The sequence below is a fragment of the Dermacentor albipictus genome, chromosome 6, assembly GCF_038994185.2.
Source record: "Dermacentor albipictus isolate Rhodes 1998 colony chromosome 6, USDA_Dalb.pri_finalv2, whole genome shotgun sequence".
Classification (NCBI taxonomy): Eukaryota; Metazoa; Arthropoda; class Arachnida; order Ixodida; family Ixodidae; genus Dermacentor; species Dermacentor albipictus.
Window position 1 is genome coordinate 109,702,902 of NC_091826.1, and position 16,080 is coordinate 109,718,981.

Sequence of the window (16,080 nt, forward strand, 5' to 3'; positions counted from 1 at the left end):
TGGTCTTCTTTTAGTCCGCGTCTTCGTAGCGCTCTTTTTATGCGAAGCATATTACTAGAGCTCAACCCAGCTCCTCAGGCGCGGCGGTGTCACCGTCAATACCACGTGACACCGCGACGTCACGACAGAGGAGAAATGGGGCTCCAACTCGCGCCGTCGCTCGCGGCGTCGCGGCGGTTTATAAGCAGCTGCGCTTGCCTCTGCTAGACACTCACGAGGTGAGAAGCCTCCTGGAGACAAAGCAGCTCGTTAGAATGAGAAGCGAAGGTAGCGGCGTGCTACAGAGACTGTTTCTAGGTGGCTTTGCTACGGCGCAGAGACTACGCGCCCCGCATCGGACGCGGTGAGCGTCGAGCAACGCAGCGTTCGGCGCGACAACGAAATGTGCGCCTGAGCAAGCGCCGCACGCCTGAGCCGACGCCGGCGACACCGGCTTTTCTTCGACACGAGCTCCTTAACGCTGTCGCGTTAAAATAAAGGCTAGTATGCTTCGCATCCTGGGCTTAACCTTAGCTAAGCCACAGCCAGTTTTTCTTCAAGTAACGAAATAAGGCGGTAGCGCTGTTCAGTGTAAAAAAATATTGGGTTTCACGTGCCAAAACCACTTTCTGATTATGAGGCACGCCGTAGTGGAGGACTCCGGAAATTTCGACCACCTGGTGTTCTTTAACGTGCACCCAAATCAAAGTACACGGATGTTTTCGCATTTCGCCCCCATCTAAGTGCAGCCGCCGTGGCCGGGATTCGATCCCGCGACCTCGTGCTCAGCAGCCCAACACCATAGCCACTGAGCAACCACGGCGGGTCACTCGCTGTTCAGTGTAGGCACTGAGGAAGTAGGATTGGTCAGTACTACATCTCCTTCAGGTACACCTTGAGGAATTGTACACTTCTTTTTCACTGCGAAAGCTGTATATGACTAACCTTCCCTTGTTTCTTTGGCGTCGGGCAACAGAAACGGACTTAGCGATTTCTAACAAACCCATACGGGTGTAGCGCGGCAGCGGAGATGTGAGAATGCGGAGCCGATTAGAACGGTTCGCCGTGAAAAATAGTGTGACGTCAAGGTTATCGCAGTATATAAGCAGGAGAGGTATCGGCGCTAAAAACAGCTGCGTTATCGATGGGGCAGACACGTATAGTTCGTACACTCGAAGAACAACATGCGTACGAGGAGCGCCGGAGGGTACAGCAACGAGAATGCAAACGGCGCCGGCGCGAAACGACCTCGTACGAAGAACGTTCCCGCGATGCTGAACGAAAACGACAATCTCCAGCCCGGGCAACCATTCCACTCTGTGAAGATGGAATGGCAGCGAAAGCACTTTGCTTCTCGTTTGAGAGCTTTGACTGTCAGCTTTCGCTGCCATTCCATCTTCACAGAGTGGAATGGTCGTCATTCTTTAATTCCTTTTTAGACATATACGCGAAACTTCGGAATGCCTACCGCGGGTAATATATGATGCACATGATCCCTAATTAGGTGCAAAAAAAATCAAGATGACCATGATTCTGAAAAAAAGCAGCAGACATTTGTTCGTCTTTCTGTGCGCCTGAATTTCGAAATTGCACCAGTAACAGCTCAAACGTTTTCAGAGTGACGGTGCTATGTTTCGAGCGTGGCGCGTCTTTCTAAACGTGGTCATCGGGACTTACCTTCCACAGTGGACTCGACGGTCGACATCTCTGTCTCACCTTGTCATGTGCGAAAGAAGAAGAAATTATGGACCAACAATGCGGGGAATACAAACGTGAATACAATTATAGCGAATGAATAGGCGCGTGACAGAGGTACACACGTAGTAAGAGAAGCGGCCTTGTATACGTAGTAAGACAAGCGGCCCTTGTATTTCCGGGATGCATTTATCTGGGTAGACGAGGACCGCCAAGCAGTATTACGCGATCAGTAACACGGAACATCTTGCCCGTACCAGAACGTTGACTTCCCGCAAAAAAAAAAGCGTTTATCAGGCGCACTTCATATATTTGATTTATAAGTTCGTTCCTTTAATTATTAGCTTATTACTTAATTGCTTGCATTTTCTTGCTTATTAGATTTCTCTCGTCTCTTGCAATCTTCAATACACACTTCTTCCACTATGCAGGTTCTGTGAGTCTGACAGATTTAAACATTAAAAAAACAACTCATTTTGAAAGAACCGATGCTTTGTGCATCTCGTGGTTACGATAAGGTACACGGAACTACAAATTGTGAAAGAGGCAGAGGCGATATTTATTAGCATATTTGCGACTAGGGCTGCACAATGCTTTCGGCTGTGTTCTGCTGCGTTGCGTGGTTTATCTCAAGCCACTGAAGCTCAAAATGGGTGTGAATGGGGCAGACGTCTATAGATGCCTGTAGATCGCAAGATGCGGCTGCCATAAGCTTCTTTCTATTTAAATTTCGAGCTGAATGCGCACATGATCCCGGAACGGCAGCCCGCAGGCGCATTGTGCATCTGTATACGCCAACAAAGAAGACTTTACTTGCGTATAGGCACATCCTCTTGCACCCGCACCTTCTATGCCACGGCCTGCCAATTACTAAGATTGCGCAGTGGAAATAAACAGGACACGCAGGAACACAAAGCGACGTACTCGAGAGACATGTTGCATGATGCATGAGGCATTTTCTTTGGTTTTCCCGTTATATGGGTTCTTTGTGCTGTTTTACTTTTGCGCTCATTATTTCGGTTATTATTATTGTATTTTTTGCCCTATAACATTAGAGCGCCTATATATTTTGCGTTGTTTACGAAAACAACTGTATTTTTTGTCGTTTCTCTGATATGTGCACTACAGGTCCTATTATTTTTGCGCAATGATTTAATGTATGCATAAGACGTTGTGCATACATTTTTATACTGTCTGCTAATAATGCATATATATTATGTTTTGTTTTATGCCCAACATATTGGCGGCGAGGAGTTACGGAGTCGCCATCTATCGGAAGTGCCTCGCTGGCGTAGTATCAGGGATCACGTGGCGCGCTCCTCATAGGTTTTGCTGTCAGCGCTCACTGAAAACACCACGCGCGAGCTCTCCCGAACATTTCTGTAAGTACTTTCGAAACGAGGGAAGTTTCCTACTGTCTAAATAATAATCTTGGGCAAACTGAAAGCACACAATCGTTTACAGACGCTATCTCTTTACCGAATACGTACAGCGAACGCCACTGCGCATTGTCGCCGCGATGGAGTCTCCCGTACCGGCTTCTTGCGTGAAAGGTAGGTAAACGCTGGGAGCAAACTATGTGAAATATGTTCTTATAGTGTTTTTATAACTAAATGGAGTGTAATAGAACTAAGCCTCAATGCAGCGATCGCGCAGATTCGGAGCGACTGACTGCGCGTCTGCATGCTTGTCCGCGCACTGTGTCGCTTTCTCCGCGCGCGCGTTTTCGCACCGTGGCATGAGCTTTAGGCCGCAGAATATGAGCATTTGACAGTATACAAGCAACCATTGTTGCGTGGGCGCTATCAGGCCTGATCAAAAATTATTTCATTGTAGAGACTTTGACGCTTACGGGGACTGTGATGTGCCGTCGCGACGATTCAATCTTTTTTTTCTTCTAAATTCTTCGACCTTTCAATTCTATTTCTCGAGTTGCGTCGCACTGTATGTTTATCGGTGTTCTCAGCGTGCGATTTCGCGCTGCTCCTTTTTTGTAATCCAGTGCATTAATTCATAACACAAACATGAGCATATGCCATGCTTTTTTTAAATGTGCTTCTTACCGCTGCCTTTCCACTCCACTGAACTTGCCAGTATCTATAGCATCGACAAGTTAATAGACCAAACCATCATGACATTAGTCGGGCAGCGGACTCGGGCGACCGTCTCAGCGCGCGTCTTCAGAACATCGCAGACCGGGTGCCGTAGCAGAAATCTTCTTCGCGTCTGTGCATGCTGCATACGCGAGTTGTAGCCGATGACTGTTTGCCGGTTTTATGTTTCGCGAGCCAAGCTTCACGCAGCTTCTTGTCCTGCGGCAACGTGTGAATAAGCCTGACACCGGCCTCCGTTACGTGCGTCCGGCCCTGCGGCACCGAGCAGTAGCCTACAATGTTGCGCGCCTTCAAAGGCAGCGACTACATATTGTAGTGCTTTCAAGCGTTGTAAAGGAGACACTCGAAGCGGGAAAATTTCGCCACTAAATGAGGACCGCAGCGTACGAGGGAATTTAAACTCGTTTTCAGCTCGCTTCGGCGCGCCCGAAGCAGCCGACGCGGCCGCTATGTCCACGTGATCCCTCCTAGCACGTCACGCCGACGGTGGCGGCAGCTTTTCCAGTGGTGGAGCTCGAGGCCAATATACTCTGCTAGTCTTTCGTGACGCCCCCCTTACCGCATACCTCGTGCGAGGCTTGTAAGGACATTTTTGATAGACAAATAAATGAATAAATAAATAAGTAAGTAAATAAATGAATAAACTAGCCCTTGAGCGAAATCCTTTCGTTAATAGCTTGGTATTCGTGTCACAGCGCTGTAATGTGTACGCCAAGGAAAACAACACTAGGTGGAAGCTTACCATCACAATTTTGAAGCTTATATTCATTAATAATATAAAGGAAAAGCTCGAGGGCAATCACTACATCATAATCAAGCAGCACACTCTCATAAAAGTAGTATTTCGCCTTTCGGGGCGTATCTTGACCTCAAACAATAATCGACATCTAGCTTGCGTACCTTTCCTGTCCACAAAGTTGCGCACTTGGTGTACTTCTAGGTCACGAACTGCATGTTCGTTAACACCGTGGCGTAACAGTCATCTCTTTCTCTTTCATCAAAAATTTGTAGACCTTTTACAGCGAGCAGCCTGCGCACCAGGAGCGCCGCCATTGGACGCCTTCTGGATCGAGAGCAGACGGGCGTCAGCAGCCACTCGCTTCTCCAGCAACGTTCCGCCGAGAGGCCGCGAATCGCTGATTACTATTATTTAAAAATGTGAAAGAACAGAGGAGGAGACGAGCTCTGTCGTGAACTGCAAGGACTGCGACAGGGCCCTGAATGTGTCAAGAGCATAGACTTGAAGAAAAAATACAGGGCACCTCTTTTGGCAGAGCCCTGACGAAGGCAAGTATTCTTTTGTCTATTCGGTTGCTCCAACCTGGAACATGCCTTTTTCAACCATAGTTTACTGCTTCGTCTGCATTTCCCCTGAACATCAGCCCCAGTGGACGTCCTCCCTGGCTTTGATAACAATCAGAGGTATGTTGCTCTAAGGGTTCAACACAACTGCTTCGGCAGCAAGAAACAAGTGCGAGGAACACTGCTTGATGCATTTTATCTTTTACAACTCTGTAGATGAAGCGGATGGCAAAGACAATTTCCATCGTCATCAGCAGCAGCACCAACGACATCAGCAGCCTGTTTTGTGTCTACTGCAGGACGAAGGCCTCTCCCTGCGATCTCCAATTACCCCTGCCCTGTGCCAACCGATTCCAATTAGCGCCCGCGAATTTCCCAATTTCATAACTCCACCTAGTCTTCTGTCGTTCTCTATTGCATTTTCCTTCTCTTGGTACCAATTCTGTAACCCTAATGGTGCAACGGTTATCTAACCAGCGCATTACATAACCTGCCCAGCTCCATTATTTCCTCTTGATGTTAATCAGGATATCGTCTACACCCGTTTGCTCTCTGATCCAAACCGCTCTCTTTCTATCTCTTAACGTTATGCCTAGCAATCTTCGTTCCGTCGCTCTTTGCGTGGTCCTTAACTTGTTCTCAAGCTTCTTTGTGAGTTTCCAAGTCTCTTCCCCATATGTTAGCACCGGTAAAATGCACTGATTGTACACCTTCCTTATCAATGATAACGGTAAGCTTCCAGTCAGGAGCTGGCAATGTCTGCCGTGTGCGATTCAAGCCATTTTTATTCTTCTGTGAATTTCCTTCTCATGATCAGGGTTCCCTGTGATTAATTGACCTAGGTAAACGTACTCCTTTACAGGCTCTAGAGGCTGACTGGCGATCCTCAACTCTTGTTCCTTTGCCCGGCTATTTATCATTATCTTTGTCTTTTGCATATTAATGTTCAACCCCACCCTCACACTCTCTCTGTTAACGTCCTCGGTCATCTGTTGTAACTCATCCCTAGTGTTGCTGAACAAGACAATGTCATCTGCAAATCGAAGGTAGCCGAGATATTCGCCGTTGGTCCTTGCTCCTAAGCTTTCGCAGTTTAGTAGCTTGAATACTTGTAAACACGAACTGAATAGCATTGGAGAGATCGTGCCTACGTGTCTGACCCCTTTCTTTATAGGTATCTTCCAGCATTTCTTGTGTAGAATTAAGGTAGCTGTAGAACCTCTGTAGATATTCTACAAGGCATTTACATAAGCGTTCTGTACTCCTTGATTACGTAATGCCTCCATGACTGCTGGCATCTCTACTGTATCAAATGCCTTTTCGTAATGTATGGAAGCCATATAGAGAGGCTTATTGCACTCTGCGGATTTCTCGATAACCTGATTGATGACATGAATTTGATTCATTTAGAGTATCCCTTCCTGAAGCTAGCCTGTTCCCTTCGTTGACCAATGTCCAGTGTTGCCCTTATTAGATTATTTTGGTAAATATTTTGTATAATACTGGGAGTAAGCTAATGGGCCTATAATTTTTCAATTCTTTAATGTCTCCCTTTTGTGGATTAGTATAATGTTTGCATTCTTCCAGTTTTCTAGGACCCTTGTAGTCGATAGACACTTCTTATAAAGAGCCGCCAGTTTTTCAAGCTTTGTCTCCTCCATCTTTGATTAAATCGACTGTTATTCCACTTTGTCCTTCCGCTGTTCCTCGTTTCATGTCTTGCAACGTCCTTCTGACATCATCGCTAGTCATAGGAGTTCCTGTATCCTGTTCATTACTGTTTCAAACGGAGGTATCCTGACTCCTCTGGGTACTGTACAGGTCAGTATAAAATATTTCCACTTCCTTTACTATATCTTCGAGATTGCTGATGATATTACGCTACTTATCTTGCAGTGCATACATACTGGTTTGTCCTATGCCAAGTTTCTTTCTCACCGATTTCAGGCTGCGTTCATTTTTTACGGCCTCTTCCGCCTTTCCCACACAATAGTTTCGAATATCCCTTACTTTCGCTTTGTTGATCAGTTTTGACACTTCCGCGAATTCTATCCTATCTCTTGAGTCGGACACTTTCATTTTTGTCGTTTCCTTAATTATTAGCTCATTTGTTACTTGGGACAGCTTGCCTACTGGTTGCCTTGGTGCCTTGCCACAATTTTAGGCACTGTTCATTCTTTGGAAATGCTTTTGCACGGTAATTCGAGTGGTAAGTAGCGTATATGTAATTTGGTGATGGGAAATTCACTATTGGCAGCGATGGCAGCAATAATGTAATTAGGAAGCGCTAGTTGTCTGTCCGGGAAAATACCCAGCGGCCCCCATACTCGGTAACCCAAGTTGTCTACTGTGCGAGGCAGCAGCCAGTAGCCAGTCCCCGTGACTCGTGCTGCCTTCACGGCAGATGCCTAGTGGCCCAAGCTGGTAGACAATTTAGGTGACATGGACGAAGGGCGTAAAGTAGCTGAATAAGGCTTAGAATGCTAATGGGATTACAAAGATATGCCTCGCATTTTGCACCGCTTTAATCATGCTGCTCTGAGAGGCAGTAAAATATTCAATGTTTAAAGATGGGCAAAAGCAAATAAATGCTAAGACGCCTTGTTTAGTACAGGGAATGTGTTTTCCCACATTTCCTCTAGAATCTATGGAAATGTTGACGTTTTGATTAATGCTGTGGCTATTCTTTTGGCAGCAAGCAGGATAGCTCGAAGTAAATTTTATGGGCAGTTTTCGTAAATTGCACGCGTGGATTCTGACCACTCACAGCGCGAGAAAAGGGAAAACTTGAGCAAACACTAAGTGTAAGCAGCGTGTCATTGTTTAGTAATGTCGCTGCATCAGGGACAACAAAGGAGCGACGGGGACACAAAATGAAACCCACACATTCCAGTGGTTTGAAGGCTCGCCGAGATCTCCACATGCAGGTTATGTATGAGATCGACTGTCTAGAAGAGCAGACGACCGACTTCTTTTACGAACGCTCCCACGCGCGCTGAGGCCTCGGTATGTTGTAAAACAATGTACGCCCTAATAGTGAGTAATAGTATAAACCATTCTATATCTAACACCCTTATCCACTCTGGGGCGTACGTGCATGCCTCATTGTGTAAGGGTGTGAGTTACAGACTGATTTACACCTTTGTTCACTTTTGAGGGTGTAAATTATTTTGCAGTGTAGCCCCAACCACCTGACCACCCTGGTACGAGCTTTGATCCCCTCGTTGCCCTCTGGGTGCCCTGAAGATCCTGCCCAGTGGGCTTTTATTTTACTTTCAGGCTCTCTCCTTTGTCCTCCGTTTGCCAGCATTTTATTTTCTTGCAGGCTAAATCATCTCTAACCAGCAAATAACACTAGGGACAAAGAACATCGGTTCGACCAAGGGACACTATGGAAATGCTGGATGGTACAGTTATCCAGCTTCGACTGGTTGCCGGCAAAATAGCCTGTTTGTTTACGCTGAATCCCGAAAACTGACCTAGCCAGATGCGTTGGTCACATCATCATCATCATCATAATCATCATCATAATCATCATCAGCCTAGTTACGCCCACTGCAGGGCAAAGGCCTCTCCCATACTTCTCCAACTACCCCGGTCATGTACTAATTGTGGCCATGTTGTCCCTGCAAACGTCTTAATGTCATCCGCCCACCTAACTTCCTGCCGCCCCCTGCTACGCTTCCCTTCCCTTGGAATCCAGTCCGTAACCCTTAGTAACCATCGGTTATCTTCCCTCCTCATTGCATGTCCGGCCCATGCCCACTTCTTTTTCTTGATTTCAACTAAGATGTCGTTTACCAGCGTTTGTTGCCTCACCCAATCTGCTCTTTTCTTATGCCTTAACGTTACACCCATCATTCTTCTTTCCATAGCTCGTTGCGTCGTCCTCAATTTCAGCAGAACCGTTTTCGTAAGCCTCCAGGTTTCTGCCGCATATGGGAGTACTGGTAACACACACCTGTTATACACTTTCCTTTTCAGGGATAGTGGCAACCTGCTGTTCATGATTTGAGAATGCCTGCCAAACGCACCCCAACCCATTCTTATTCTTCTGGTTATTTCAGTCTCATGATCAGGATCCGTGGTCACTACCTGCCCTAAGTAGATGTATTCCTTTACCACTTCCAATGCTTCGCTACCTATCGCAAACTGCTGTTCTCTTCCGAGACTGTTAAACAATACTTTAGTTTTCTGCAGAATAATTTTCAGACCCACCCTTCTGCTTTGCCTCTCCAGGTCAGTGAGCATGCATTGGAATTGGTCTTCTGAGTTACTAAGCAAGGCAATATCATCAGCGAATCGCAAATTGCTAAGGTATTCTCCATCAACTTTTATGCCCAATTCTTCCCACTCCAGGCCTCTGAATACCTCCTGTAAACATGCTGTGAATAGCATTGGAGATATCGTATCTCCCTGTCTGACGGCTTTCTTTATAGGGATTTTGTTGCTTTCTTTGTGGAGGACTACGGTGGCTGTGGAGCCGCTATAGATATCTTCCAGTATTTTTACATATGGCTCATCTACACCCTGATTCCATGACTGCTGAGCTTTCGACTGAATCAAACGATTTCTCGTAATCAATGTAAGCTATATATAAGGGTTGGTTATATTCTGCACATTTCTCTATTACTTGATTGATAGTGTGAATATGGTCTATTGTTGAGTAGCCTTTCCGGAATCCTGCCTGGTCCTTTGGTTGACAGAAGTCTAAGGTGTTCCTGATTCTATTTGCGATTACCTTAGTAAATACTTTGTAGGCAAGGGACAGTAAGCTGATCGGTCTATAATTTTTCAAGTCTTTGGCGTCCCCTTTCTTATGGATTAGGATTATGTTAGCGTTCTTCCAAGCTTCCGGTACGTTCGAGGTTATGAGGCATTGCGTATACAGGGTGGCCAGTTTCACTAGAACAATCTGACCACCATCCTTCAACAAATCTGCTGTCACCTGATCCTCCCCAGCTGCCTTCCCCCTTTGCATAGCTCCTAAGGCTGTCTTTAGTTCTTCTGGCGTTACCTGTGGGATCTCGAATTCCTCTAGGCTATTCTCTCTTGCATTATCGTCGTGGATGCCACTGGTACTGTAAAAATTTCTATAGAACTCCTCAGCCACTTGAACTATCTCATCCATATTAGTAACAATATTGCCGGCTTTGTCTCTTAACGCACACATCTGATTCTTGCCTATTCCTAGTTTCTTCTTCACTGTTTTTAGGCTTCCTCCGTTCCTGAGAGCCTGTTCAATTCTATCCATACTATAGTTCCTGATGTCCGCTGTCTTACGCTTGTCGATTAACTTAGAAAGTTCTGCCAGTTCTATTCTAGCTGTAGGGTTAGAGGCTTTCATACATTGGCGTTTCTTGATCAGATCTTTCGTCTCCTGCAATAGCTTACTGGTTTCCTGTCTAACGGCGTTATCACCGACTTCTATTGCGCACTCCTTAATGATGCCCATGAGATTGTCTTTCATTGCTTCAACACTAAGGTCCTCTTCCTGAGTTAAAGCCGAATACCTGTTCTGTAGCTTGATCCGGAATTCTTCTAGTTTCCCTCTTACCGCTAACTCATTGATTGGCTTCTTGTGTACCAGTTTCTTCCGTTCCCGCCTCAAGTCTAGGCTAATTCGAGTTCTTACGATCCTATGGTCACTGCAGCGTACCTTGCCGAGCACGTCTACATCTTGTATGATGCCAGGGTTTGCGCAGAGTATGAAGTCGATTTCATTTCTAGTCTCACCATTCGGGCTCCTCCACGTCCACTTTCGACTAACCCGCTTGCGGAAAAAGGTATTCATTATCCGCATATTATTCTAGAAGAGTTGACTGTTGGGCTAGTTGGTCGTCCATATTTGAAGTAGTAGCTTAGCGCAAATAAAACCACAGACACAAGGAAGACAGACAAGGACAAGCGCTAACTCACAACTGTTGAATGGAAAGGAAGGATAGTGCATATATATAAATCCTCTTGTCACGCATGCGCATACCAAGCAGAAGGGAAGCCGGTATATATATGCACTATATATATATATATATATATATATATATATATATATGTATATATATATATATATATATATATATATATATATATATATATATATATATATATATATATATATATATATATATATATAAATATATATATATATATATATATATATATATATATATATATATATATATATATATATATATATATATATATATACATAGTGCATACATATGCACTATCCTTCCCTTCCATTAAACCGTTGTGAGTAGCGCTGGTCCTTGTTGGTCTTCCTTGTGTCTGTGGTTTTATTTGCGCTAAGCTACTACTTCGAATAAGCATATTATTCTGTTCTGCAAACTCTACTAATAATTCTCCTCTGCTATTCCTAGAGCCTATGCCATATTCCCCCACTGACTTGTCTCCAGCCTGCTTCTTGCCTACCCTGGCATTGAAGTCGCCCATCAGAATCGTGTATTTTGTTTTGACTTTAGCCATTGCCGATTCTACGTCTTCATAAAAGCTTTCGTCTTCCTGATCATCATGACTGCATGTAGGGGCATAGACTTGTACCATCTTCAATTTGTACCTCTTATTAAGTTTCACAACAAGACCTGCCACCCTCTCGTTAATGCTATAGAATTCCTGTATGTTACCAGCTATTTCCTTATTAATCAGGAATCTGATTCCTAGTTCTCGTCTCTCCGCTAAGCCCCGGTAACACAGTACATGCCCGCTTTTTAGCACTGTATATGCTTCTTTTGTCCTCCTAACCTCACTGAGCCCTATTATATCCCATTTACTACCCTCTAATTCCTCCAATAAAACTGCTAGACTCGCCTCACTAGATTGCGTTCTAACGTTAAACGTTGCCAGGTTCAGATTCCAATGGCGGCCTGTCCGGAGCCAGGTATTCTTAGCACCCTCTGCAGCGTCACAGATCTGACCGCCGCCGTGGTGAGTTGCTTCGCGGCTGCTGGGGACTGAGGGCCGGGGTTTGATTGTTGTATTCATATAGGAGGTTGTGGCCAAGTACTGCACCAGGTGGCCAATCCTACTCTGGTGAGAGAGTGCGTTACCGGTTCTGGTCACCGGTATTAGGCCGCACTCCAGGCCTGTTTGTGCAATTTTCTCAACACACGGTTTTTTTTGTATTTTCCGTGGAAGAATTGCGAGGCGCCGGGATTTGAATCACGGTCCTCTTGCACTGGAGATGGATACTCTACCGTCCCCGCAGGAGTTATATTAAAAATTAAATTATGGCGTTTTACGTGACAAAACCGCTTTCTGATTATGCACGCCGTAGTGGAGGACTCCGAAAATTTCGACCACCTGGGGTTCTTTAACGTGCACCTAATTCTAAGTACACGGGTGTTTTCGCATTTCGCCCCCATCGAAATGCGGCCGCCATGGCCGGGGTCTGATCCCGCGACCTCGTGCTCAGCAGTCTAACACCATAACCACTGAGCAACCACGGCGGGTCCCGCAGGAGTTGTACGCCTCATTTAACTTACAGTGGTGCCCTGTTTAGCGGTAATAAACTAAGAATGCCTGCCACAGAAGTTCAGCACGTAGAAATTGTTTACTCGGCGTTCTCGAGACATAGACGTGGACGAGATAGCTCACCCATTTTTTTGCCAAGTTGTCACCAACGGAGAAGCCGGAAGAGAGCCAGTGGCACAACGGGTTGCCTTCGTCTTTGCGGTGCATGCACGCATGATGATGATGATGGTGGCGGTTATTCCAGACATTGGCGAATGCCCACGGCGCAATATTGGCCATGTAGTACACGGTAGGATCATATGACAAGAAGGGGAAGTTATATTACAATGAGAAAAATAATTAAGCCAGCGATTATTTCGACATATGCGTGTACGTAAGAATGGAGAAACCGCTCAAAAACCCTACTGGTTATTCAACTACGAGTTCTTTAGTACAGTTAGAGTGTACTAGCACAGTGTACGTAGAAAAAGAAATACAGTTGAAAACATAGGCTCCCTTGAAGATGAGTGAAGTGATGGTCAAAAATTGCTCGAGATTGTCGTCCCGACCGGTTTTCGAACAGTTAAATTTAGCTTAGATAGGAAATCAATCTTTTTATTTTCAGCGCGGTCGAGTGCTTTTGGGAACAGAAAATCTATGCGCATCCTCACCTAGGCCAACACTGACAGTTTTGCAGTTCTATATCGTGAAAAAATTGTTTTGTTTAAGAATGGTAATAAGGTGTAGATTAGCTGAAGAATAATGAGTTCAATGCTAAACGAGTAATCACGGCTAAGAGCAAGCAAGTTCCGTTGAGGTCCCAGTTTTGTTTTGGCTCCGAGAAAACTGTCTTTGTGGATAGCCTAAGACACTTAGGTGTGCATTTTGCGGGTCACCTGAGTTGGGATAATCGTGCAAATGCAGTTGCAACAAAGCTGTGTCGTATAGGAGGACTAATAGGCTGACATCGGCACTTCCTTGCAATGAAAGTAAAAGTCTTGATCGTGTAACTTACAATTTTGTCAGACCTGAATTATTGCCAGCTTGTATGGGGAACAGCAATCGCTACTAACTTGCAAAAAAATGTTCACTTTATAGAAGAAGGTATTGTGCTCAATTTCTAAGGAAAGTATTTTCACACACGAAGATGACTTGTTCGTTTGGTACATACGTTAATAAATTTCTGACATTTATTGCGTTAGGCTAACTGATAGTTACAGGAGGTAAACAAGAGCTAATGTCAATAACCTGTCCGCTGTGGCGCATCTTCATACCAATGTACCCGTCCATAACAGCAGGCACTGAAACCTTTGGCACGTTCCGAAATGCAAACCGAGTACATAACTCCAAGTTTAGTTAACATCCTACCACGTATATTAAACAAATGTAAACACATAGAAGCACTTGTATGGAATGTTTCTCGCAAAATTCTAATTTATGTCCCTTGTGGTGTGTCTTAGCCATGTGTTTATAACATTCTGCGAAATAAGTGTTGATACGGTTGCTACAGCATGCCAGTTTGTTGCAATGTATATACCATCGGAATACAGTGTCATCGTCCTATGCTCTGTGTAAAGCTGTCGTTTAAGCGCTTATCATTTGCTGTATAAGCATATTACTGCGAGATGTTTTGTTTTCATTCATTGCGAATCTCTGGTTTACCTTTTCTTAATTTCACTACATACTTCACTACATCATTTTAATACTTCTGTGTTCTGCCTCATGTTCGAGCATGTTTTGTTTCTTGCGAATATCCAAAACTTTGCGTGCGAGTTTTTTTTTTCATTATGCATCCGGCTCGCCGACTGTGACAACGCACTGTAGAGGTAGATGGGCTTGTCAAGCTGCTCATGAAGCTTTGTTTCCTCGGCTCTCCCCATGTGCCATTGGAAAATTAGAATCATTTCCATTCAACTCATATCATTGGTGAGACTATGGAGGCCTTGGATAAGAAAGTCCAATGAACAATGTGCATTAAAACTCGCTAAAAGTACGATTTCGTATTTCAATTCACAACTGAAACACGCCATGGACACAAGAAGTGGTTTTATATAAACGAACGGCACTCTGCTTTCGAAGGACGCATTTTAATTTACGTCTGGAATATGCAAAAATGCAGCCAATGATCGCCTACTTGAATTCCGACAGCGTTTATTTACACCTTCTTCACCCGTGACTTGTACTTCTCTCAAACCCTGGAATAACCTGCCGTTGTCGGGTATCGTTTTCTCTACGTAGGAAATATTTTACTGTAGGTAGTATCCCAGACAAGCATATTCAACTAGAACCCAACAGGTTTCTATTGGTAGTGAATGTGACCAACCGGTTCCAGCAGGAAACCAACTGGTCCCAGTTAAACAGGACAACAGGTGCCAGTTAGAAGCCAACTGGCTAGCAACTCGTTTCTGTTCGGATTCAACTGGAGCCATCTCCAGTTGTACTGGAAGCAATTGGTTCTATAGTTGGGATACATGAGATACAGTTACCAGTATTGGTTTTATAATTCCTTACATCAAAAGATGAACTAAGTGGTATAATAGTGAAGCGAGTGCAACATTTGAACGAATGGGTTTTACCCGATGCAAGATTTATTGACCTGTCGTGGTTGCTCAAGGGCTATCGTATTTGACTGCTAAGCGCAAGGTCGCGGATTCAAGTCCCGGCCCCGGCGGCCGCATTTCAAGGGGGCGAAATGCGAAGACATCCGTGTACTTAGATTTATGTGCATGTTAAAGAATCTCTGGTGTTTCAAATTATTCCGTAGTCCTTCACTACGGCATAGCTCATAATCGCATCGTGGTTCTGGCACATAAAACCCCATAGTTTAGTTCAACTTTTTAATATTCATTTCTATGAATAAATGAATCGTGCAGGATCCCGTTGCAGAAATGCGCAACGCATCGAGTTGTCAAGCAAGCACGCCTTAGTTTCAGCGCACTAAGCGTGTGAGAGTAGGTCCCGGTCCTTACAGTCGTCGAATGCGTCATTGGTTCGTCTCGTGACATTACTCGGCGTGACTGGTAGGCATCGTGGTGGTGCGGTAATGTTACACCGGCTTTGTACCGCTTACGCCGTTGCCTAGCTATGCGCTAATGAGCTTAATGATATTTCGAGAAGTCAGCTGATGTTTGCAGCACGTCGATTATTTCACTACGACAAAGAAAAGCAATTGCTCCACAAGCGTAGAGCTGCAGAGATGCACGAGTGCATCAGCACACTTTTTACCGATGGACCCTATTGTGTTTGATATTGCTGGCATAGAAAGAATAACACATCAGTTAAAAGTTTCTTCATCATGTGGCATTGACAATATGAATTCCAAGTATTTAATCAGCACTAAAGTGTACAGTGCTGTAATGCTTTCTCATCTATCCCAGCAAGCTCTTCAGACAGCCTTCATTCCAGAAGACTGGAAGGTTGAGGAGGTGATTTCCTTGCACAAGTCTGGGGATAGCCATTCGTCACATAATTAGTGGCCCATTTCACTTACGTGCATTCCCGGTGAAATTATGGAACATGT

General features: G+C 44.8%; 1 protein-coding gene across 2 annotated transcripts in view; it reads right to left on the reverse strand.

Moving 5' to 3' along the window:
- The window catches only part of LOC139061336 (uncharacterized), a 115,702-nt gene extending 102,916 nt beyond the window's left edge, over positions 1-12,786 (reverse strand). For both annotated transcript variants that reach the window (XM_070541232.1, XM_070541231.1), the window contains exons 1-2: positions 12,705-12,786; positions 1,657-1,695 (exon numbers count right to left, since the gene is read on the reverse strand). In XM_070541232.1, the coding sequence (XP_070397333.1) occupies positions 1,657-1,695; positions 12,705-12,708 (43 nt within the window). In that variant the 5' untranslated portion in view covers positions 12,709-12,786. The remainder of the gene's footprint in view (positions 1-1,656; positions 1,696-12,704) is intronic.
- Between the last annotated feature and the right edge of the window lie 3,294 nt (positions 12,787-16,080).